At 42.1% G+C, this 24,662-nt stretch overlaps 1 protein-coding gene across 1 annotated transcript; it reads right to left on the bottom strand.

Moving 5' to 3' along the window:
* Positions 1–7,224: 7,224 nt before the first annotated feature.
* Positions 7,225–24,302, bottom strand: SQLE (squalene epoxidase). The gene is made up of 11 exons (XM_071421783.1): positions 23,326–24,302; positions 21,058–21,310; positions 20,592–20,772; positions 17,859–17,955; positions 14,133–14,246; positions 13,151–13,322; positions 12,268–12,363; positions 11,567–11,709; positions 10,358–10,454; positions 9,845–9,932; positions 7,225–9,071 (listed from the first exon to the last, which is right to left on the bottom strand). The coding sequence occupies exons 1-11, from the start codon at positions 23,617–23,619 to the stop codon at positions 8,879–8,881; spliced, it is 1,728 nt and encodes a 575-aa protein (XP_071277884.1). The 5' UTR covers positions 23,620–24,302; the 3' UTR covers positions 7,225–8,878.
* Positions 24,303–24,662: the final 360 nt, after the last annotated feature.

Here is a 24,662-nt window from a genome sequence, read left to right as displayed (position 1 = left end):
CTCTGCAGCTTCTCTTGACTCTGCCTGAAGCTCCTGCTCTGCCATACACCAGCCAGTGCAAAAGCCTATTTCAAGCAAAATTGTCATGTGCTCACCTTAGCCCTTCCATAACAATTTCCAACATCCTGTTTACCTTTTTATCTGATGCTGCCAACTGGGTGGAAGCATGGAGAGGACTAGTCATGGTGACTCCAGGACACTCTCCATTGGGTTCCACCATCATCACTGGTATTGGACAGCAGCACAAATAACACATGTGTGACCAGGTGGATGATTTGCTCAGCCTGGTGGCACAGCTAAAGAGAAGAAGCAGGATGGTTCAGGAATATCAGGGAGTCTGTGAAGGAGACAGACTGGTAGAACCTGCCTCCCTGAGACAGGAACAACCACCAGAAAAAATATGCGATCAAGGGTCTCTGGTATCTTCCCCCCATCAGGCAGAAAACAGTAGCTCCAAAGAAAGGAGTAAATGGATAAAAAGTCCTTACCTGGGCAGCAGATGAAATCCCTCCCTGTCCACCTCGCTCTCCCTGGTGCCCCTGTACAGTATGCTTGAGGCTCTGGAGGTGGAATGCCAATCAACATGTGATGAGGATGAAGGTCCAGCTATACCAGAGGTATTGGCAGAGTCAGAAAGGCCTAAACAAGACATCACAACCACCTCTGTGAGGAAGAAAAGGTGGGTTGTAGTTGTGGGTGATTCCTTTCTAAGGGGAACAGAGGGTCTAATGTGCTGGATAAATGCTCCTCTTGGGAAAGTCTGATGCCTCCCTGGGATCCAGGTTCAGGATAACTCCAGGAAACTTCCTAGCCTGACACAGCTCTATGACCCATTACTGGTCTTCCATGTGGGTGGCAGTGGAGCTGCAACATCCCAATCCAAGGGTCATCCAAAGAGACTTCAGCCCCTTGGCTTGGTTGGTAAGGAAAGTGGAGCACATAATTTTTCCCCCATCCTTCCAGTTGCTGGCAAAAACAAGAAGTAAGAAACAGATGGACCCAGCCCAGTTCATGGCTCTGTGGCTGGTGTCACTGCCAGAATTTTGGTTCCTCTGAAAATGGGATGGGCTACACAGCACCAGGCTTGCTGCCATCAGGTGAGATTCACTTTTCTCAAAAGGAGAAGGGGCTCTTTGCTCAGGAGCATGGGGGCTCATTGATAGAGCTTTAAACTAGACATGCCAGGGAAGAGGGATAATATGAGGCTTGCCCATGACAGGCTGTGGGAGGATGCACCAAGGTTTAAGGGACAGAGTGCTAGCGAGGGCCCTCAGACAAGTGGCTCTAGAGGTGTTGTCCTCATTGGAGAACATTGTAAATCTTATGGAGATGAGCCAGGGACACCTGGGGTAATACAAGCGATCAGGGAAACACCAGTGAAATACCTCAAAGGAATTAAGGGGTGCCCCTCTAAGAAGGTGACACAGCTGACAGCCCAGCTGAAGGACCTCTACACAATGAACACAAAGGACATGAGCTGGAAGCCACCGAGCTGCTAGAAAGCTGTGACCTACTTGCCATTGCTGAAACTTGGTGGGACAGATCCCAGGACTGGAGTGTGGCTATTGAGATGGGAATCTTGTGGTTGGTGTCACTACAGCCACTGCAGATGGGGAACCAACTGATGAAGCCTTCCTGCTCCAGCTGCAGGAGGCATCGCACTCTGTGGCATTCGCATTCTCTGAAAAATTCCCTCGCCCAGGGTTTTTCTCCTGGGAAGCTAAAAGGCAGCAAGAGGCCTCAGAGAAAAGAAAAACAATTCTTATCTTATTTGCTTCTCCTGTGTTATGCTCATCTGGAATGTGTTTGGAGATTGTTTACCCACGGGTGATTGTTTCATTGGATTCTGATGTGAGTTGTTTTGACTCATTGGCCAATTGGGGCCAAGCTGTGTCTGGACTCTGGAAAGAGTCACAAATTTTCATTATTATCTTTTTAGCATTCCATAAGTATCTTTTCTGTATTCTTTAGTATCATTTAGTATAGTATTTTTTAACATAATATAGTATAATAAAGTAATAAATTGGCCTTCTGATAAGATGGAGTCAGATGCATCATTCTCTTCCCCTCATCGGTGAAGAGGGGAAGAGAACCTGCATTTACAATAGCCCTCACAGACTCTTGTCCTGCTGGGGGACTTCAACCACCCTCACCTCTCCTGGGGAAGTAGCACAGCAAGCTGTAAGCAGTGCAGGAGAATCCTGGAAGGCCTGGAGGGAAACTTCTTCAGCAAGGTAATAGCCAGTCCTGCCAGAGGGGATACAATGCTGGACCTGATGGCCATGAATGCAGTGAGCTCATCTGGGACACCAAGACTGGAGGCAGCCTAGGCCACAGTGATCATGCAGTGGTGGAGTTCACAGTCCTGAGGAATATGGGTCAGGCAAAGAGTAAAATCTGGACCCTGAATTTTAGGACAATAGGACCCCCGGAAACTGCCCTCTGGAACAAGGCAGCAGAACAGAGCTGCCAGTTCTTTAAGGCTGCGTTCCATAGAGTGTGAGAACTCTCAATCCCCAGGAGCAAGAAATCAGGCAAGGAGGGCAAGAGACTGCTGTGGCTGAGTAGGGACCTGCTGGTCAAACTACAGGGCAAGAAGCAAATGAACAGGCAGTGGAAACAAGGCCAGGTAACCTGGGGAAAGCATAAGGATGAGGTTTGGTTGTGTTGGCACAGGGTGAGGAAGGCCAAGGCACAGCTGGAACTGAACCTGGCAAGACTCAAAGAATAACAAGGACATTTACAGGTTTGTTAACTAGAAAAGGAGGGTGAAAGAAAGAAGCAAGGCCACGAAGCTGGTAACAAGGGATGAGGAGAGGCCTGAAGTACTCAACAAGTTTTGCCTCAGTCTTCAGTGGAAAACTCTCCTCCACCCCTCTCAAGTGGATGGACAGAAGGATGGAAACTGAGGGAACAAAGTGATTCCCACTATAAGAAAAGATCAGGTTTGTGAGGAATCTGAGTAGCCTGAACATACAGAAGTCTATGGGACCCAACAAGATACCTGCCTGTTGTCATTATATCACAAAAGTTCTATTATCATTACATTGCAAAGGTTCCATGTTGCTAGAATTTCATATCTCCTTGATGTTTCTTGTAGGCAGTTCCTCTAGGCACTGACTCCTCCATGTCCTCACAGCAGCCAACTGACTCCAGCTCCCCTCAACCAACCAATCCACTCTTTTATAACACTCTTCTTATTGGCTACAGCTGCGGCCTGTTAAAGTCAGGCCTGCACCTAATCTTTAATAATTAACCCAGCTGCAATTCTTTAGGGGGTAAGATTACTTTCTGTACTACCTTTATTTACTCATATTCCATCCCCCTACACCTGCCAGAGTCCTGAGGGAATTAGCTGATGTAGTTGCCAAGCCACTCTCCATGATATCCAAAAAGTCATGGCAGTCAGGTCCATACAACTGGAAAAGGGGAAATGTACCCATCTTTAAAAAGGGTAAAAAGGAGGAACCTGGGAACTACTGACCTGTCAGCCTGGGAACACCATGGAGCAGATCCTCCTAGAAGCTGTGCCAAAGCACATGGAGAACAGGGAGGTGATTCAGGACAGCCAGAACAGCTTCACCAAGGACACCAAGGACTGTGATGGGGTGTGTTCATCTGTGGACAAGGGAAGGACTACAGATGTCAGCTCTCTGGATTTCTTAAGGCCTTTGACAAGGTCCCCCACTACCTCCTTTTTAAATTGGAGAGATATGGATTTGGTGGGTGGACAGTTCTGTGAATAAGGAATTAGTTGAATGGTCACATCCAGAGGGTAGTGGTCAATGGCTTAATGTTCAGACAGAGATAGTGATGAGTGGTGTCTCTCAGGGCTCTGTACTGGCACCAATACTGTTCAATATCTTTACCAATGACACAGACATGGGAATTGAGTGCACCCTCAACAAGTTTGTAGATGAAACCAAGCTGAGTGGTGCAGCTGACACACCTGAGGGACAGGATCCCATCCAGAGGGACCCTGACAGACTTGAAGACTGGGCCCATGGAAACCTCATGAGGTTCAATAAGGCCAAAGGCAAGGTCCTGCATATGTATAGAGGAAACTCCTAGTATTTATAAAGGCTGGGGAACAAATGGCTCGAGAGCAGCCCTGCCAAGAAGGGCTTGGGGGTGCTGGTAGATAGGTCTGGCCATGACCCAGCAGTGTGCACCCACAGCCAGAAAGCCAATAGCATCCTGGGCTGCATCAAAAGCAGCAGGGCCAGCAGGGCAAAGGAGGTGATTGTCCCCCTTTGCTCTGCTCATGTGAGACCCTCCCTGGAGAACTGCATCCAGCTCTGGGGTGCCCAGCACAGGAAGAACACAGACCTGTCAAAGCAGGGCCAGGGGAGGGCCTGGAAGGTGATTAAAGGATGAAGTCAGTCTCCAATGAAAACAGACTAAGAAAGTTGTTCAGCCTGGAAAAAAGGCTCCAGGGAGACCTTATTGAGGCGTTCCAGTACTTGACAGTGTTCTATTAGAAGGATGGGGTCAAACTTTTCAGCAGGACCTGTTGCAATACGACAAGGGACAATGGTTTTAAACTGAAAAAGGGCTGATTTATACTAGCAATAGGAAGATGTTTTTACAATGAGGGTGTTGAAACACTGGAACAGGTTGCCTACAGAGATAGAGGGTAGACACCCAATCCTGCAAACTTTCAGGATCTGGCTTGATAGGGCTCTGGGCAACCTGATCTAGCTGAAAACATCCTTGCTCATTTGCACTGGCATTGGAGTAGGTGAGATTTAAACATCCCTTCCAAAACAAATTATTCTATGATCAGGATTATTTTTCCTATTTATGTTACTTTGCTTATATTAACAGTGGATTTCAGTTACCATTTAAAATACCCTGCCAGCTTTTATTGGCAGTACCTTGAGTAATTTCATCTCAGCAAGCTTAGTCATGCCTTTGTTCACTCTGCACAGTACAGGAGCTGGTGCAGCTCTTTGGAGCTTCACAGGGAACTGTTTAGGAACTGCTGACAGTATTTTCCATGTAGTACTGTGTCATGCTGAACAAGCTAGACTTTCAGGATGAATAATTTATCAACTGCCCATATTTATTCTGGATTGAATGGATTTCACTTTTCTGCAGAATATACAAGCTGGTTTCAGAGAGAGAGCAATATGTACAAGGACTACGACCCAACAGTAAATTAATGCCCTACTGACACAAAACAACCCATGAGCACCAACAGTATTGCAGCAAAGACCAACACAGGTTGGTGGGGATGTGAGCAGCCTTTGAAGTAGCAAAGGTCAGATTACACGTGGAAAGCCAGTGCAGGCAGCATGTTCCACACCTTTCCCACCTACCCCTGTGGTGTTTGTGAGGTCCCCAGGATGAGGTAAGAGATGAGAATTTGACTCCATGTTCTCAGAAGGCTGGTTTATTATTTTATGATATTATATTAAAAGAAATTCTATACTAAAACTATACTAAACCATAGAGAAAAGATACATCAGAAGGCTAGAAAAGAATGAATAATAAAAACCCATGACTCCTCAGAGCCTCGACACAGCTGGACCATGACTGGTCATTAAATTGAAACAATTCACATGCTGGGTAAACAGTCTCCAAATCACATTCCAAAGCAGCAAAACAGGGAGAAGCTGAAGCTTCCCAGATTCCCAGGAGAAGAAATCCTGGCAAAGGGATTTTTCAGAAAATATCATGGTGACATACCCCTTCTGCAGTGCAGCAGCCAAATCCTGTGTCCAGTCTTGGGCCCCTCATTACAAGGACACTGAGGGGCTGGAGTGGGCCCAGAGAAGGGAATGGAGCTGGGAAAGGTCTGGAGCACAAATCTTGTGAGGAGCTGCTGAGGGAGCAGGGGGTGTTTAGCCTGGAGGAAAGGAGGCTTAAGAGGGACCTTATCACTCTCTACAGCTGCCTGAAAGGAGGGTGTAGCCAGGTCAGGGTCTGTCTCCTCTCCCAAGCAATCAGTGACAGGAGAACAGGAAATGGCTTCAGGCTGTGCCAGGTGCAGTTCATGTTGAGCATCAGGAAGAGTTTCTTCACTGAAGGGGTGGTTATGCACTGGAATGGGCTGCTCAGGCAAGTGTGGACTCACCACCCCTGAAGTGTTCAAGCAGCAGCTGGACATGGCATTTAGTGCTATACTTTAGTTGACATGGCGGTGTTCAGTCAAAGCTTGGACTTGATCTTGGCAGTCTATTCCAAAGTTTATGATTCTATGATTCCTTGATACTGTCACTCTCCTCTTTCCACTACAAGCAAGTTTTCATACTCCTGCACCATGTGAACATCTACAAACTCACCACTATGTAGCTACTTCTTCCTCTACCCTCTCCAGCAGCTGCAGCTGCACCAGTCCTGGAAGAGAGGGACAACCACATCCCACAACTCCTATCTCCTTGTGTCCACAACACTTACCTAACAGCCCATCATTGCCATTAAATGTTGCAGTGTAGAAATCCTGTGAATTAACCTCTTCAGAGTTAGAAAATAGACAACTCACAAGTTGCATCAAATATGCCTGCATTCTGCTCCTCTCAGATTCTGAATCGTGCCTGTGACAAAACCTTCCTCACATGCTGCTTTATTTGTGGCATACAGATGTAGAGAATGAAAATAAGGATTCTTACAGACCATCTGCTGCATGCTGTGGCTTAGCACTAGGTACTGTTGGATTCCATTTCTGGCTGTTTTACCTATGGACATGATTCACTGCCAGCTTTACTCCTCTTAGTCTCAGCTGACTCAAGAACTGCTTTTCTCATGACTTCTCCTCCACCACCCAACATCCCTCTGCATCCATGAGAAAATAACTGCAGTCAGGGACCATGGAACACAGCTTGAAATTCTGCCCTGCAGCTCTTCTCTGGGGCAGAGCTGGTGGGCCACCACCAGCTGGAGTAGGCACCCAGCCAACATACCAAAGACCAGCTCATCAGCAATCTCAGCCTGAAGCCCCAGCCTGTGCTGCTGTGTCCCAATGATCCCACTCTGTCTGATAATTAAAAGTAAGCCTTTCCTCTTGCCCTGAGGGCAAGGCATGCAGACATTTCATGGTCACGTTTTCAGGTTGATCCTTCTTACACACACACACACCATTTATCTCCCCCCCAGCAACTTCCAATAAGTGATTGCTACCCTGACCAAGACACTTAACCAGGCACTGAATTCAGGACAAGAAAGAAAAAAGTTCTTACATATATATGTACATTTAAGCAGAGACACACGACAAAAATAATCTACAGATATAATAACTTTTTATTTACGTAAGCTGAGGATGTGTATTTGGCTCAGGACTTTTTATCCATGATTTTAAAGAGACTGACTGCAAATAATATAAAAAAATAAAAAATGTAAAATTAATCAATATTTTCAAAATTGTCACAAATTTTGAAAACACTTGTATAAATCCTGCAAACTTTGTGTACCCTTAAAGGGGCATAATTTAGTTACCACATATAATGATATTTGAAAATATTAGTACTTTACCCTAAAGTTTCAACATAGACATATTCATGATGAGTGTAATTTCAGAGGGTATCAAAAGTGATCATGGTTAGAAAAATATACATACTTTTGCTTCTGGAAAAGAAAAAGTCATTTGAAATATCCATCAAATAAAATACTAAATAAAGTCTCTCCACAGATTTTTTTCACAGTCCAAGATAAAATGGATGTTTATACACAGCTTATGCAATCTGTCATTTTCAAGGTAGAGTCACAGTTTCACCAGTACAGAAGAATAAAAACCTGTTACTACTCTCCAGACTGCTGGCTGCACCCATGTGTGATTGTTTAGGCATGCCAAAAGAGCAGAGCCATACAGTGATATCCAAACAAATCATAAGAAAGGCAGAGAAAATGCAGATGCACAAGAGCAAAGGAAATCACACTGGTAACATCGAGAGGAATAGTGACCAATAGGAATAGACATGAACTCTTTAGTAGCATGCAGTAATTCCTACAGGAAAAATAATCCCACCACACTCCAAGTATTAAAAGGACACTTTCATGGTGCTTTTCATTAATTTTCAGAAGTAATATTAAAGATTACTGTCTACTGGAAATAGCCTGGACTTAATTTGTTTCAGTGGATACAGTTTGTTGCTGTGCTTCAGTTCATGGCAGTGTTAAACTTCAATTGCACACACACCAAGCAGAACAACCCCAAAGTTCCAAGGTTTTGAAAGGAAATGAGAAGAAATTTTCAAAAACATGTGCTTTCACTACCTGAGTGCATTGCAGTAGCCAACAAAGCAAAGATTTGGTTATTACTTGTTAAAATGAATTCTGGTGTAAAGAAGGAATTCAGAAGAGCAACATGGCACTTGCAACAGTAACTGAAATTAAAGATATAGTGACACATCAAGATCTGACATCCTTTACAGTGTCCTTTTAAGTGTCAACAGACCAGTATCTTAGCTGCAACTGAAACAGAACAGATGCAAATACTAATGGAATAACCAAATCGAGAATATTATGCTATTTCACAGTAATAAAGTCTGTGGAACTACTGAACAGAAAAAAGCATGAAGGATAATAGCAGCATATGGTTTACAATTTTCACTTCTCAGTTTATTAATATTAGTGGTGCACTCAGCAATGCATAAAGCAAGGAAAGAAATTCTGTCAAAACTGGCAATTATCTACCACGTCAACACTTAATTATGGTCTTTGTAAACAGCTAACTCCTTTTTGAACTTAAATTGCAAAGAAAAAATATTTACATATAATATATATGTATAGAACCACAAAACCAAAATTAAGTTAAAACCTTATCAAGGAAATTGCATTTTGAGGAGAACATGATACAATATTAAATAATACACGTCCAAAGATTTTGAAGGCATTGTGATTTTCATGCTTTCTTCCTCCAGTCACTTTCCCCTGGATTTTAATAGACTAAATACTTCATTTCAGAGTAAATAAGTGGAAATATTATAGAGCAGCTCCGGTAAAGAATGGCTCCACTACTGAAAATTGCTCGAGGCGTGGTGATCCAGGACTCTGACTTAAAGCAAAAATAAACAGCATACAAGGCCACAGCAAAGAAGTGGCCAATCAGTACCATTGGTTTGGGAGATAACCTGCATTAAAAATAAACAGATAAAACTAGTAAATAAACAGCATCAAAAAGAACTGAAAAATTTCCATTTTACAAATAGAGATCACACACCCCCTTCTGATTTAGGCAGATCTGGTCCTGCCAACTCAACTGAAAAATACAAACTTGGTTTTCTTGGGCTGCTCCACACTCTGCATTCCCTTCTATGGCAAGGCCAAAATACACTGCTGCTTTCTCTTCATTTCTAGTTCTCTTTGTCTACCTCTTACTCTTTGTCTTCCCCCAAAGGAATATTTTAAACAGGCTTTTCAGTTTTAGCTCTCAGTCCAAAAGGAGGGAAATATAAAAGCACATATTCTCCCATGTTCAGAGTAGTAGGGTTTACTGTGCATTCACAAATTTCTGAGAGGTCATTCAAACACCTTCCTAGCTAGAGATTTCCTTGTTCCTTACAGGTTTTCATGGGAGGCCTCACCCAACACTACTCTCAGCTTGTCAAGTAGGAAACATCTCCACCAGCTCCTCTGGACCCCTCTACCTTATTCAAATTCCTGAGCCACCTACACTAGGGGCTACCAGCTTTTTAGTGGCCTTTTTTATGCATGAAAAAAAAAAAAGAAAAAAAAAAAAAAGAACCAGCACTTAAAGACACAATTTCTAATATAGTTCCAACTTTCAGTATAATCTTAAAACCTAGGCTCATGTGGGCCATCCTCCCTGTGTTGAGCAGCCTGATGGCAGCAAAGCAGATCTCTCAGGGGCTCACAATAACCACTGCCAGCACAGTGAACTTACACTGAGAGCAATCCAACAGGACCTGCAACACATTCTCCTCCAAGTCTGAAGTAATGGAAACAGGCTTTCTTTAGCTGATGCAAGGAATCTACAAAATTAATTAAAATTAATAAAACAGATATAATCAACACATACTGAAACATTTTTCTGCATGTACAATACTGATATTAAATGCAGGACTTTGATAGCTGTTGTTCTGTTCAATTCAGCTGGACTTTAGGCTACTTTTATTTTTACAAAGTGTAGTCTTACAGAGTCTACATATTTTCATATTAACAGACAATTGTTTTCTTTGGTTTGTTATTTAGTCCTAACTCCAGACTTGCCTTCACAATGCTAAAACTCTATCTAAAAATCTAGGCAGAGAACACAAGAAAACTAATTTAAATTCTTTGATTGATATATTTTCAATATATAACAATATATATACACACAGACATGGACATCCCCTTCCCAGTCATATTTATTTACCAAGTTGTAATTAATCAGAGGTTAACTTTAAGATATATTTACCATCTGTGGCAGCAAAGAGCTCATAAAGTGCCTGGGCAAGAACATTCACTACAAAAGAATGAGATTTTTTTCTTGACCAGTAAAATGTTCTTTTTGCCTGAAAAAAAAAAAAAGAAAAAGAAATATTTCTGTCAGTAAATACAAAGGAACATTCAAAAGATTCCCAAAGAGGCAAGGTGGCAAGAGTCATGCTCATGGATATGTAGAAGGGATTTAGTGATATGCTAGATTGATTCCAAGCTAGGTCATTAAGGAATTTCAAAAACTTGTTGAACCAGTTATCCAGGCTCCCTTTACCTTAAATATAGGAGGGAAAAGGTAGTTCCAGAGCATGTTTCTCATCCTACAGGGGGTGTCTGGGATACAGCTGAAACTTGAAGGATAATGCTCAGCTAGTTCCCTCAATTTACTGGTAATAAATAGGAAATGACCAAGTCTGAGGTGACTAGCTGCCACAAAAGTGTCTGCATGTGGTGAGACAATTTCAGGTAAGTCTTGAACTGTCCTGGCATACAGGGTTCCTCTAGGTGCCTCTCAATTTTCAAATGCACTTTGGGAATCATCTACTTGTAGTCTACAATACACTACCTGTAATTTAGCCAGGACAATATGCCTAGCCCTGTTAAAAACAGTAAACAAATAAATAAATCTTATTATCTACTCATTAGAATTCTGGGACTAAGTATCACAGAAAAAATAAACCTTGCATGAACACCGATGGAGCAGATCCTGGGAAAGAAGGATCCCTTCTCATTTACTACTCAGATTAATGCAGCAGGCAAGAGGCCAGTGGAGGCTGAGATGTCTCTTGAAAGACTGAGTACACAAGCTCATTATTGTCCAAGTTCCACTCACACAAGTGTAATGGTTCAAACCCACCACATTTAGGATCAATCTGGTTAAAAATGCCCTATGAAAATGGGAATATCAGGTTATCCCAGCAAAGCATCCTGACTAGACACAGCACACAAGTCTCCTTAAGAAAACACAGCAGGTCCGTGTGCAGTCTTGAAACTGCCTCTGGTCACACAGCACAGCAGTTAATTCACACCCACTGGTGAATGCCTGATATCTGATTATTCCAGCCAAAGCTTTGAAAACTGCTATGCCTCACCAGTAACTTACTTGTTCTGAGTTGCATAAAACTTAGAAGTGTGTCATTGAAGTGCAGCACAAGCTGTCTAAAATAAGTCCAAAATAAATAATCACCTTAAGAACATCAGAATCTTCATAAAGGTCTGGGATATCCTGGAGCAAACTTCTCCATATTTTAACATCATTTAAAATAACACTCATTCCTCCACCAGTTAGAGGGTGTCTTATATTATATGCATCTCCTAAAAGAAGAACACCTAGGTAGAAGAGAAAAAACAATAGGATACTGCACATCTGCTATGGAATCTTAAAATTGAAATCCTCTATAAAAAACATCAAACTTACTAAGAATTCATTCCCACCAGAAAATAAGATGTATAGCAACTAGAAAATAAAAAGCAAAAACCACAAAGTATGTCTTTTAATTTAAAGGCTTAAAACAGCTTTAAGATAATCAAGGTCAAACAATTTTTTCCCTATAGGTATGCATGTTCATGTGTCAAAGAACACACTTTTTAAGTTAATTTCTTTAATTTTTTATCATTTTTTTTCTTAGAAAGGCCACATTGTATAAGCTTGAGCAACTGAGTAAATTAAACTTACAGATAAAGCAGGCATTGACTTAACATCTGGTGTCAACGTAAACATTCCAGTTAAATGTTGCCCAAGGTACACATTTTCAAAACATTATTTTTTATAGAAGATTTATGAGACAGTTAAATTGAACAACAAATATACATCCAAGACAACAAAGTCTTATGCCCCAGAAGATGTTTATAATGCCTTTTTTCCTCCTTTTATTTCATAATACCCACCTTTCTTGTTTACAGCTGAGGGAGGCAAGAAGCTGGCTGGCATAGTCCTTAAACGATCATTCTGAACTGCTATTAAGAATGGCTCCTTTAAATGATCTGCAACAACCAAATATTTTAGTTACAGTAGTTAGACAAAGACACAAATAATTTATACACAATGCACTTTAATCTCTTTGGGATATCACAGAGTGAATGGTGTGGGTTGGAATGGGACCTTGAAGATCATGTAGTGCCAACCCCCCTGCCATGGGAGGCGAGACTTTCCCTCAACCAGACTGCTCAGAGCCCCATCCAACCTGTCCTTCAACATGTCCAGGGATGTGGCAACCACAACCTCCCTGAGCAACCTGTTTTAGTGCCCCACCACCCTCACAGTAAATAATTTGTTCCTAATATCTAATCTAAACCTACTCTCTATTTGAACTCATCCCCCTTGTCCTGTCACTGATGCCCTTGTCAATAGTTCTGCCCCATCTTTCTGGTAGAGTCCCTTCAGGTACTGGAAGGCCACAATTAGGTCCCCCCAAAGCCTCTCTTTTCCAGACTGAACAAATCCAACTCTCTCAACCTCTCCTATGGGAGGGGCCCTCCACCCCCCCGGTCAACTTGGTGGCCTCCTCTGGATCATTCCAACAAGTCAATGTCCTTCCTGTGCTGGGGACCCCAGAGCTTTATATAATCCTGAACTGCTGACCTCACAGATGTGAGCTTAACAAACTTCTGTGTCTTGTGTGGTGTGCAACCAAAGAAGGGTAAATGGCTCCTGAAACAGCGACTGTGCACACGGAAAAAGCCACACATTTCTATTAATTCAATGAAATGTGTCTCCTTTTTTTTGACATAAATAAATGTGACAGTTCTCTAGAAGCCTTTCCAGACTCACCAGGTAGTTGTGGATGAATGGTCTCAATCATGTACTCTTTTAAATTTTTTGGCATTTCCCCTCGAATATCAACAAGGACCCGAGTTTCAGTTGAAGAAATCTTATAGATTAGCACTGGACTTGTTTTAGCTAAAACAAGTTCAGCATAATTAGCTTTAAACTGTGATGCATCCTTAAAAAGGAAAGAAGGGGAAGAAAGATTAAGACTGATTAATGAAAGGGTATTAAACATCAGACATACAAAATAAATTTTCTAAAACACTTTTAAATAAAATCCTCTATCATATTAAGCTTGTGTTATTATTCTCTTGAATGAAGAAATGTTTTCAAAAAGAAAGTTCTAAATTTCAGTGTAGCAACAATTCTTTTGCCAATACATATTAATATTTACTAGAATCAGTAACTTATCCATTTCATTTGAATGCCTCACCAAGATTTAATATATGCCATTAAAAACCTGTAACGTAATCAATGTAGGAGTTTTCAGTAAGATAATTTTGTTTTCCTTTCATAAAGAAAGTGGTGGGAGGGGAAGAAATCCACTAGTCTAAATATAACTACTTGGAGACACAACTGAAGAAGAATCACAGGGCCTTATCTAAAGAGATCTTAAAGGAGATTCCAAAAGTAGACAAACTTGGGCAGTGCTAACTGGATTAGAGACCCAAAAAGTATTGGAGTTCCTACCACTCAGTGTTCCCAGTCTAGTGAAAATTCTGTTAGCTTCAGCTCATGCTTAATTATTTTTGCTGTTAATGCATCAGTTAATGCAGCAGACACAGAGTGAAAGAACCAGACAGGATTTCTGCCTGGATTCTCCAACCACCCAGCTACCAACCCAGATTCCCAGTCCAAAACCAGGACACCACCTTCTCTCTTGAAGTTTGTAGGTCCTGAAGGCAAACATGTTCATATAGGTTACAGGGTACCCCACCTTCAGCAACAGCATAGTGGTTTATATAGTATTCTACTTAAAAGTTACCTTCAAAATGCAACCAACAAAATGGGATGAAACAGTAACTTTGCTGGATATCAAGTTTTTCCTGAATTTGGAGAAAAGTCCATCAGCTACAACTGTAAGTGGAGCATGAAGTTCCTGCAGCATAAATGAAAAATAAAGATAAGACACCATCAATTTTGCTACAGAACAATGAGAAGCAATTCCCAACATAGGTATTAAAAATACTGTGGGGTTTGCCTTCCTTGTATTCATACTCATCTATTTGCTACACAAGCTGATCTAACAATATACTCCAGCTTTTTTAGAAAATACAGCTATGGGAACTGTGTAGAAACTTGGATTAAAAAATACAATAAAGATAAGTATTTGCTCCCTTCAGGTTGTAACGCTCACAGAAGAAAAAAGAAAACAAAAAAGAATTTCAAATTAAAGAACTATGTATAAGCAGCTAAAGAAAACCAAACCAAAGTATAACAAACTGACAAGCTGTAAGCACATAGGCTCTTTTTTAAAAGACCACAAAGGGAGCTCTGAGCAGTTCCAAATTTACTTAGGAACTAGACAAATAGTATATATATGGACAAAATACAAATCTGAGTAAACTCACCAGGTTCAGCCTGAAGGTCTGTGCAAATTCTTAATGCTTAACACAAACATTCTTCTTGAACATAATTTCAGTTACTAAAATGTACTTTTATGCCTTTTACTTTTATGGTCATACAACAACATTATTATTCTAGGAAGCATTTAAAGGTAGGTGTTTCCTTCTATCTACAGCTTTCTCAGTGTCAATATATTCAGTGATTGAACTTCAAATGACAATAGATTTACAACAAGCATTAGTCCTCAGCTTTCAGTGATTTCATCTGCTTGGTATAAGCAGTAAGAAGTATTTCTCCTTTTAAGCTTTCAGTTTGTAAGTAAGGCAAAAAAAGCACACTGTGTTTCATTAGTACTCCTAGGAAATCTTTTACTACTGTATGGGTGAGTCACTCAGTGAGTTCCTCTATGAGCAGTTGCCACCAGTATTGGAGTGAATTCATAAAATCATAGAATATTCTGAGTTGGGGGGGGACTCGCAAGGATCTTCAAGTCTGACTCCACTTGGTCACACAAACCTTAACATCTTTTGCTGTGTGAAGGGAAGTTGGACAAAATCAGATGACAGTAGATGTGAGTAAGGTAACACATGTTTTATGCACCTGTGCTTATAGAAGTGAGCTCCTGAGTAGAGTTACCTCTACTATGAATTCACCTCTTTCCTAGCTAGGATTCCTAGCTTGGATGACTGCAAGCTCTAATTTTTCCTGCAATTAGACCAAAGTCACCTGTCCATATCAGTTTCCTGCTGTCTAATGAGTAGAACACTCATGCTACAATTCTTCCACAGTCAACACAATTAAATTTGAACCTATTCAGTTGCCTAGTTTTGAAACACTGTGTAAGTTTTAGCATACTGGCTAGTTTGAACCTCATTTAAGAGAATAAAAATCTCAGAAGTAATGTGGTGGAGACTGTAGGATGGAAAGAACAGAAAAACACATACACAACACAGCACTTTTCTTTATAAAAGCAGGCTAAGGAATGCAAACAGGCTTGAGTTTGGGGTTTTTATTCAGCTAAGAGCTTCCTAGCTGTAAAAACTCCCAGGTAGGGAAACACAGTAAATAGAAATGTTTAATGGAAATTTCTTATATACCAGATTTCTAAAATCAAAGGAGATCTAAGCCAGCAAATGAAACAGCTCTTTCCAGCCACAGAACTTCAGCATTCAGTGCAAAACATGAATTTTTTCATCCCCAGTATAGAGAGAGGAAACTTAAGGCCTTTAGAACAACATCCAGACTTTCAGGAAAGATGCAGGCTAGAACACTGGTCACCCCGTGTTCAAATAAGCCAGACTTAAAATTACAACAATAACACCCATAAGTGTGTGAAGCTTAAAAACAGAGCTCAAAACAAAACATGCACGTTCTCCTTCTACCCCTCAAACAAAATAAAACAAAAACACCCTTCTCTGTTCCTGGATGATAAAGCCAATTGAATTTGGGAAATAAATCCCAACAAACACCCTTCTCCCTGCAAAAAATCCTCCTCCTCTCGAATATTCCTGTATTTCCCATACCCATGATTCAGTGGCTTATTCTCTTTCCTAATACAGTTTCATTTATTTTACATGGCAGCTAAGACAGACCAAGGAACAGACTTGGAACTCACTCCTCCTCCAGCTACCTCAAGAGGGGTCAAGGGTGTTGTTACTTCTCTGCTCTGTTGCAGCACTTAGCCATTGAGTGGCTGAAATGGCACTTGTGTGAGGACAGTCTAAAACCAGCTTGCTCCCCTAAGCTTTGGCAAGTACTTTTAAAAGGCTCTCTCCTATTTGGTTCTGTGCCACCAGTCCCATCTCTAAATGACTTAGAGATGGAAAGATGTCAGAGACGTCTGATCTTAGAGATCTGAGCAGGATCTTCCAGCTACTCAGGGACTTTCTCCATCTAGTAAGGAGGGGAGCACAGCATGGGCAGATTCCCATCTTTCCCATCAGAGTGCATCTACACAACTTTAGGCAACAAAGGAACTTCAAAATACACAAAGATGATCACAAATTTGGTTTTCCTGGAGAAAAATTGGTCTCTCCTAAGTTCACACAGTTTCATAGCATTTAGCCAGCAGTTTAGCACTAAAATATGCCAAAATTCTTTTTCTGTCATCCAAGAAATGACAAGACAGAACTTTCACTATCAAAAAGTAATTTCTTCATTTTCAGTCCCTCACTAGATGGTGGAAGTATATGTGGAAATGCAGACCACTACATGCAGCTGAAGCACAAATCTTAATATATTGTTCTTTTCACCAGAAACTCTTGAAAGATTTTAAACTCCAGACTGTGGAAACCCAGAGCACTGGGAATATTTCTCTGCCTGCTCTGGGGTGTCCTGACCCCCAGGGGAGCACTGACTTTGACCCTCATTCATGGAGAAAGTTTCCTAGGCTTCAAGATAGACTAGAATCCACAAAAGTGTGAAATAGATTATAGAGAATAGTGTAGGTGTATCACTTGGTGAGAAATTTAGGTTTTTGGATTTTTAGTATGTTGTGGATGGAAGCAAGATGGAGGGCACAGGGTGTCATCCTGGGTTTCTTCTTCATGCTGCTTCTTCCATCTTCTTTATGAGTTTGGGTGGCATTTTGTAATTGGAGAGAAAACTCCTCAATGTGGGCTCTTTGGGATCAGTTATTGGGTAAAAAGGGAAAATAATGTAGGTGTCAGTTCTTAATTGGATAGTTTAGTCTTAAAAGACCTTGTAACAAGAGATTGTTGGCCATTTTGTGCCTTGCTAACGAAATGCTGCTGAATTCACAGTAGTGAGACTGTTTTACTGATAAGAAATAATAAACACTTGAGTCCAAACATGAAATACCATCTCAAGTGCCTTCAATCCAGACCCAGAGAAACCCACAATGATACCACCACACCAGACATATGAATAATGAAACAAATAATGAACTGAATTCTCCAGAGAAACTGAAAGCAGAAGCTTCATAAGAAGTTATAACAAGAATTCCCATACTCCCAGACTGTATGCACTAGAAAATAATCTCCCTTTATTGAATCTTTGGCTTTCTTGATAACTACATTACTTCTGTACCAGTGGTCTGAAATAGAAGCTTTTAAAAAATTATATATCTAAAGCAACCCTCAATTTTCTCAACAGTTTAACAAAGATTATAACAGAAAGCTCTTACCTTAGTGTCACCAGTTTCTTTGTCCTTGTACTGAACACCCACAACACAGTCATCTTCCTCAAGTAACTGTAACACAGTCCCTTCAATGAATTTTGCACTGAAAGGAAACAGAGGAGTTAAAACAGAGGAGGATTAATGATGACAGCATTTCAAGGCACTAGACAAAGATAGAAAACCAAATTTTCAACAATGTTGTCTCTGCCAACATGATTAAAATTTTGCAAAAGAAGGGTTCTTGAACACTTTCTGAAGCCACATTAAATGTCAAAAAGTGTTGGTCATAAATTTCACTTTGACACTACCTTTGGTTTGATACCTGAATATTCAAAAGACCATACTGTTTATCATAAACATCCTGTCACTTAGTAGAGTCTCCAGCTGTGCCCCATGGCCCTGTGAGAGATGCTGAGAGGAGTTTCACACCTAATAATGGTCAGAAATCAGGGAGCAGCCTGAGTTATCCCTGCTAAAAGCTAGGAATCACTGACAATGCAGGTAAGAACTAACTGAGAAGAATTAAAGAACAGGATCAGCAGCACTTAAACCCTTAACATGAATACTAGATAAAAGTCAGGCACGTAATTCTCAGAGCAGCCCAAACTAACCTAACCTGCTTAGGACACAGATATCTAGTTTGCCACCTCAGGAATTTGGGAGAGAGTTCTGGTTTTTTTCTATTTATGCTTTTAAGGTTCTGCTAACATGTTCGAGTGGAGCATCCCCTGCTTCCATCTCCCAGTCAGAGCTATTTTGAGTTCAGAAATTAAATCCCTCTAAACTTATATTCTTTGTTGGGTCCAAGCTTTTAGACCTGCTCACAGCACTTCAGACTAAGCAGCTTGAAATGGGACACTCAATCTCCTGCAAATATTCCATATTCAGATGTAATTCCACAGCTTTAAGAACTGAGCTCAAGGTGCATGTGAGAATACAACAGTTTGCTATTTTAGGCTCTTAAAAGGAATACAAGCATCTCAATTAATGGTTTTTTCCCCTGGCATGCAGCACAGACATTTCAGAGCAGCTCATGACTGGCTTAATTTGACAATAAACAGGCATGTTGGCTGTATCAAAATATGAATGGTTATGAGTGAGCACTCAACAGAAACCTCAACAGCAAGGCACTGCAGCAGCATGCCAGGGAATCAGAGTCCTGCAGATCCTATCAGCTCTAAGTTTCTATTATAGCTGTCATTTCAGTTACCTGAGTGCTCACTTTTTCATCACATTCTCATCCACTATAAGTGAGTTTATAATTATATATTATTAGTTTATTATTATAAACCAATGATGCCCTACCTCCTTCTGCAGCAAAAATAACTTTACTTATCTGAAATACATTCATATTGCCTAGTGCTTATAAAGAGGATATACTAACCACTAATAATAATCCCCTATATCTTCAAAAGCTTTGTAATGAAAGCCAAAATCTCCTGGCACTATTAAGAGTTCTTGATCTTTCACTGCACATAAACATGCAGTTTTCTATGCCCCAAATTAAATGGCAAGCAAGCATACGCAGAACAAACATCCAGGAGTGTGTGGAAAATGGGAAAGAATTTCATTCAAGTCACAAACATGATTTTTGCAAGTAAAAGACTGTGTACAGCTACTGGAGTTTTTCCCACAAGTTGAGCACTCAGATACCCAAATTTCATTGAACTTAGAGCCTCAAGAAGGCTTTAGCTTTCAGAGCTAGTGAACTCAGTCACCATTAATTGTAACTGTACTACAGAGCTGCTATCTTTAGTGCCACTTTTAGTAATTCATATGATATAACAAATATGAAAGGAGAAAGCAATTTTCCACCTCAGAATAAAGATGTCAGGTAAAAATATGATAATGCCATCTGTCCCTTTACAAGGGACAGATGGCATTATGATATTCTTAGGGGAAAAAATTATTTAGGGGGAAAAAAGACAATACAAAAAAAAATACCACACAGAAAGCAGCACCTAGAATCTATTCTATTTCAATAGAAGTTTACTTCTCATCTCCTTTATAGAAGAAAGAAAACAGTTAAGAGAAAACACCAATTTTTTCTTTTAATTATGAAAAGAAATTGTCTTCAAGATTCTGAAACATACAAATTATTAACTAGAAAAAGCTACTTCCATTTAATGCTCCTTTTTAGTTACTTTGGCTTACTTCTTGCTGTCAAAAAAGAAAGCAAAACATGCAAATGTAAACGCTTGCCTTCTATCATCACTGATAACATCAGTGTCAAAGCTACATGCTACTGCCCAGTGCAGGAGGGTTGGACCACCTGACCTTTAAAGGTCATCCCTTCTAACCCAAACCATTCTGTGACCTAGCAAATAGTGCCAGATTTGCCACTCATGCCTTGCCTAAAGAAGTTCTGTGCACTGCTCACCAAGAAGAGGTCACTACTTCTGGTAAAATGCCAAACCCAAGAATCAGCAGAAGAGAATCAACCCTTTGCCTGTGAACTTTTCTCCCACACAGATGGGCAAATATCTTGCCTAATATTTAAAGCCCATACTCCCTTAAAGATTAAGTTGTCCCAAAGCGTGATATATATATATATGATGTGTATGTAACCTATGAACTTGTCTACAGAGATCAGAATGAGTAACTCTAGCTGCCATGTTCTCTCACTCCTGCTCATCACAGCCCTCTGGGTTGGGAAATGGTTAAGGAATCTCATAGAATTGATGGGAACGATGCTTCTGAATCTCTGGATCCCAACTGTGCTTTCACAACGTGACTCACTTGGGCTCTGCCATAGCTGCCCTTCGGAGGCCCATGATAAACTGGCCATGATGAAAAGATCTTCCACTGGCCACACGTCCATCTTCAGATGTTGGATAAGGAATCTCAACCTCCAATTTGCTCTCTAGATCATGAATTATGTAACCATTTACTATTTGTGAATCAATACCTTCTACTGTATCTGCAAGATAAAAGCCAAGAGAAAGATTAAAACAAGTCTTTAAGAAAGCCTAATTATTTATTAAAGGCATTTCTTTACACAGGGTCCAATTTTCTTAAACAAAACACACATATTGAAAGAGTTTTCAAAATAGCAAACTGGAAATACACAAGTGATTTTAATTAAAATGTTAAGTGCAGATAATGTTTTTCTTAATTTTTCCTGCAGGCATGCTTTTACTAAATACATTGTCAAGCATAGTAACTCTTGTGTTACAGATCTATTTACACTTTGAAATGTACCCACCTTCAAGACCCAAGTCTCGAAGAGCATTGAATCCTCCAGGCTGCAGCAATTCTCCAACTATCCTGTCAGGTTCTTTCAGATCCCTCTCTATCACAGTCACCTTCCTTCCATCTCTTGAAAGCACCGTGGCCAAGGAAGAACCAAGGACACCTGATCCCACAATGATAATTTCTGGATCATATTGGGGTGACAATGTTGTGTTTGGAGCGGTCTCTGTCAGATATACATCTGAGAAGTTCACTTCTCTTTTACCCTTTAGAAAACAAAGGCAAAGTTACACATGCCAATGGATATGTACCATAACCTTGTTAAGAGGGCTGACTTTGGAGCAGCTCTACTCTGAGGCAGGCTACTGAGGGTGCATTGGTAGTTGGAAGGCATCTTGCAGTTTAGTTTTGTCCAAAATTGAATGTGTCATACTCTACAAGGCAACAAAAGCACAACAAGTAGAGAAAAGAAAAAACAATACTGCTGCAAATCAAGACCCTGGCTAAAACCTGCTATAAAAGGCAGTAAGAAAAGGCTGTCCATATACTTGTCCTAAAAAGTAAGACTGATACCTTCATGCCAGTGAACCACTCCAGCATGGAGGCCTTAGCACTTTTTAATGAAAAAGGTATTAGATTTGCTGGAAAATGTATTTCTCTGGAAAACAGACTCCTTTTAAATTATACTCTAACTGAACCTACCTCACTAACTAAACAGCAACTTATGGTAATATTCAGAATGAAAAAGTGTCAGCAGAAGCAGCTGCCTGGGAAATGCTTTTAAGAAATAGTCCTGAAATGAAAACTCATGTAACGTCTAAAAGTATAAGCAAAATCACCATTCATCTATATTTAAAGCTGTTAAGAATTGACATATATTGGACTGGACATCAGTGAATACAGAACTGGTATCTTAAATCAGCTCTATTATAGAACCTTCCCCAATAGCACCTAATCACATACACTTCAAGGTGGAAAATAATTTTAAGGGCAACTCCAATGCAAAGCTGCAAATCATTTCTTCAGCTGATAGATGAGAGTTCAATTCAGTCTTTCACAAATGCCTCAGCACTGCAGCGCTGACATTGGTAAAATATGATTGCATCAGTGAAACACACTGACACCAGAATTTTTAGTGGCCTAGAGTCATGTTTGTATTTACAATACAGCAAGACAGTGCAAAACTATCTGAATTCAGGTAACACAAAAAATTGGAAAAGGCAGGCTTGAAGAGAAAAATTAAATAAAAATCAATAACCTTTGACTTGCAGCCAAAATGAGTTTCATGTATTTCTGTGTGAGGGGTCAGTGCTCATGTGAAATTGCCCAGAAGTACACAGGAAAGGAGCCAAATAGTGCTGACCAGAGATGTACTGGATATCTATGTCCAGTTCATAGTCTTGGATGGCAGGACTCCAGCTAAGCTCCAGGCACCACCTACAGCTCTCCACTTGTTCCACAGCAAGGGAACAGACTGACTATCTGAGCAAGTCCTACACCTATTGTACAAGCAATAGGTCAGCAATCATTTCCCAGTAACTCCATCTGCAGTTGCATAAACAAATGTGTTTTATCCATAAATATTATGAAGCTCATCAGAGAGTTACAGAATGGCAGAGGTTGGAAAGGGTTTCTGACATCATGGGGTCCAAAGCCCCCGTTCAAGCAGGGTCAGAGCAGACTGGCCTGGGCCCTGTTTCGGATACCTCCAAGGATGGAGACTCTTCCACCTCTCTGGGAACGTTTCAGTGCTTAGTCACCCTGACAGTAAATAGTGCCTCCTAATGCTCAGAGCAAACATCCTCTGCTTCCGTCCGTGCTCAGCACCTCTCATTCTGTCACCAGGCACTGATGGAAAAAGCCTTGGCACAGCCTTCCTTGCACCCTCCCTGCAGGTATTTACACACAGCCTTCTGTTGGGGACAGTCACTCAGCCTCTCCTCATAGGAGAGATTCTCCAGTCCTTCAGCTCTAAAACAGACTGGCAACCGAAGATATTTTTCTGCTACTACAATAAGCTTTTACTCCAAACCTTTCTTAAAACATATTTGTTTTGATGCTAGAAAACCCCTGGTCTACCACTTAAGTAAGTTTCACTCTTTCTTTTGCCATCTAAAACTGACACAAAATATGAAAAATCAAACATCCAGCATCTAAAGACAAACCCTGTCCCCCCCCTTCTTCTTAGCTCTTTTCCCTCACCAGGGCAGAGGATCAGTGGCCACAGAGGGAGGAGCAGCAGGACCTTCCACTTCACGTGCCGCGCCTGAATCCAACTTACCTTTCTGGATTTGGGCTGTTCAACTTGCTGAGACGCCGGGGTGGGTTTGGCCCAGAAGAAGCCAACCAGCGGCAAAGCTGAAAGCAGATCAGAGAGCATCCCCAGGTGCGACTTCTGCTTCTGCTGCTGCCGCTGCCTGGGCCCCCTGAAGTGGTACCTGTAGGACAGCACCAAGCCGAGCGAGAAAAACACCAGCACGGAGAGCAGCACCTCCTTGTTAGCGTAAGTCATGAGGTCTCCACACTTCTTATACACGTAAATGAAAGAGGCGATACCCAGAAAGGTCCACATCATGAGGGTCACTGATCTCGGTTGTGGCTCCAAAGCTTTGCCGCAGATGGATGCTGCCGAAAATAGGGTTTCGTGGAAGGGATGAAAAAATGTATCTATAGAAAAGCGACGATCTCCTTTTCACTGGAAGGTGGGGAGATTTCAATGGAAAAACACAGAGCCACAGAAGAGGAACAAGCCCCACCTCGCCAGGCTGCCACAGGAGCCTGGATAGAGATTCCGAAACCGGAAAAAAACAATGTATAAAACGTCTTCTCAAGAACCCCCTCCCGGACACGCGATGCCGGAGGAGCTGGAGCTCGTCTCACCGCCTCCGGTCACCCCTCGGCCGTGCCCAGCCCCGGCCGGTGCCGGGACTCTCCTCGGCTGGCGGCGGCGATGCTGCCGAGCCCTCACGCCCGGGGATGAGGCAGCGGCGCCACGCGGGGCGGGGGGAGGAAGGTGCACGCCCAGGGGGGCGCGGCTGATGCTCTGCTCTACCTGCCCGCACCAGGGCACCCCGCAGCCGCCTCACAGAGAGAAGATGCGGTGCCACTGCCCCCCTCCTTGACCCGGTCGCGGCACCTCGCCGCAGGAATGAGGCTGTGGGAGGGAACCAGGGGCAATAGGCGCGAATGGCGAGGACGGCCCGCGGGAGGGGCGGCCCCGCGGCCATGCTAATGAGTAACGGCTGCCGCCGCCCCGCGGGCACCGCGCGCCCGTGCCTCAGGAGCGCCGGCCAATCGGAGGCGCTATGCCGAGATGGCGCTATGGCCAGCGACCAATCGGAGCGCCGGTGGGGCGGGGCTTGCGCCCGCCGGGCGATGTGACGCGAAGGGCGGGGCGGAGTTGCTGTGGTGACGGTGAGGGGCGGGGCCGCTGAGGGGCGCTGGTAGGCCGAGGGCAGCGGGCGGCCGTCGGGCCGTGTCCCTGCTCGGGGAACGCGAAAGAAAGCAACACCCGTCGGGGAAATCCGAGAATCATGGAACGGTTTAGCTGGAAGCGAAATTGGAAGGTTGGACAGCGCCACCTTCCACTAGACCAGGTTGCTCAAAGCCCCATTCAGC

This window comes from Agelaius tricolor, unplaced genomic scaffold (assembly GCF_023055355.1).
Source record: "Agelaius tricolor isolate 1412-34295 unplaced genomic scaffold, bAgeTri1.0.p SCAF_2, whole genome shotgun sequence".
NCBI classification, from domain to species: domain Eukaryota; kingdom Metazoa; phylum Chordata; class Aves; order Passeriformes; family Icteridae; genus Agelaius; species Agelaius tricolor.
Note: the sequence above shows the minus strand (reverse complement) of the source record. Positions and strands in the feature narration are given on the sequence as shown.

Bases quoted from the DNA above. Each gene is read 5' to 3' on its own strand.
- SQLE (XM_071421783.1), bottom strand. From the start codon at position 23,619: ATGATGTGGACCTTTCTGGGTATCGCCTCTTTCATTTACGTGTATAAG. The intron at 11,710-12,267 runs GTGGGTATTATG...TCTTCTACCTAG, and splicing joins CTCAGCTGTAAACAAGAAAG to GTGTTCTTCTTTTAGGAGAT. The intron at 9,072-9,844 runs GTAAGTTCACTG...TTTTTAATGCAG, and splicing joins CCTGTTGGATTGCTCTCAGT to GTTATCTCCCAAACCAATGG.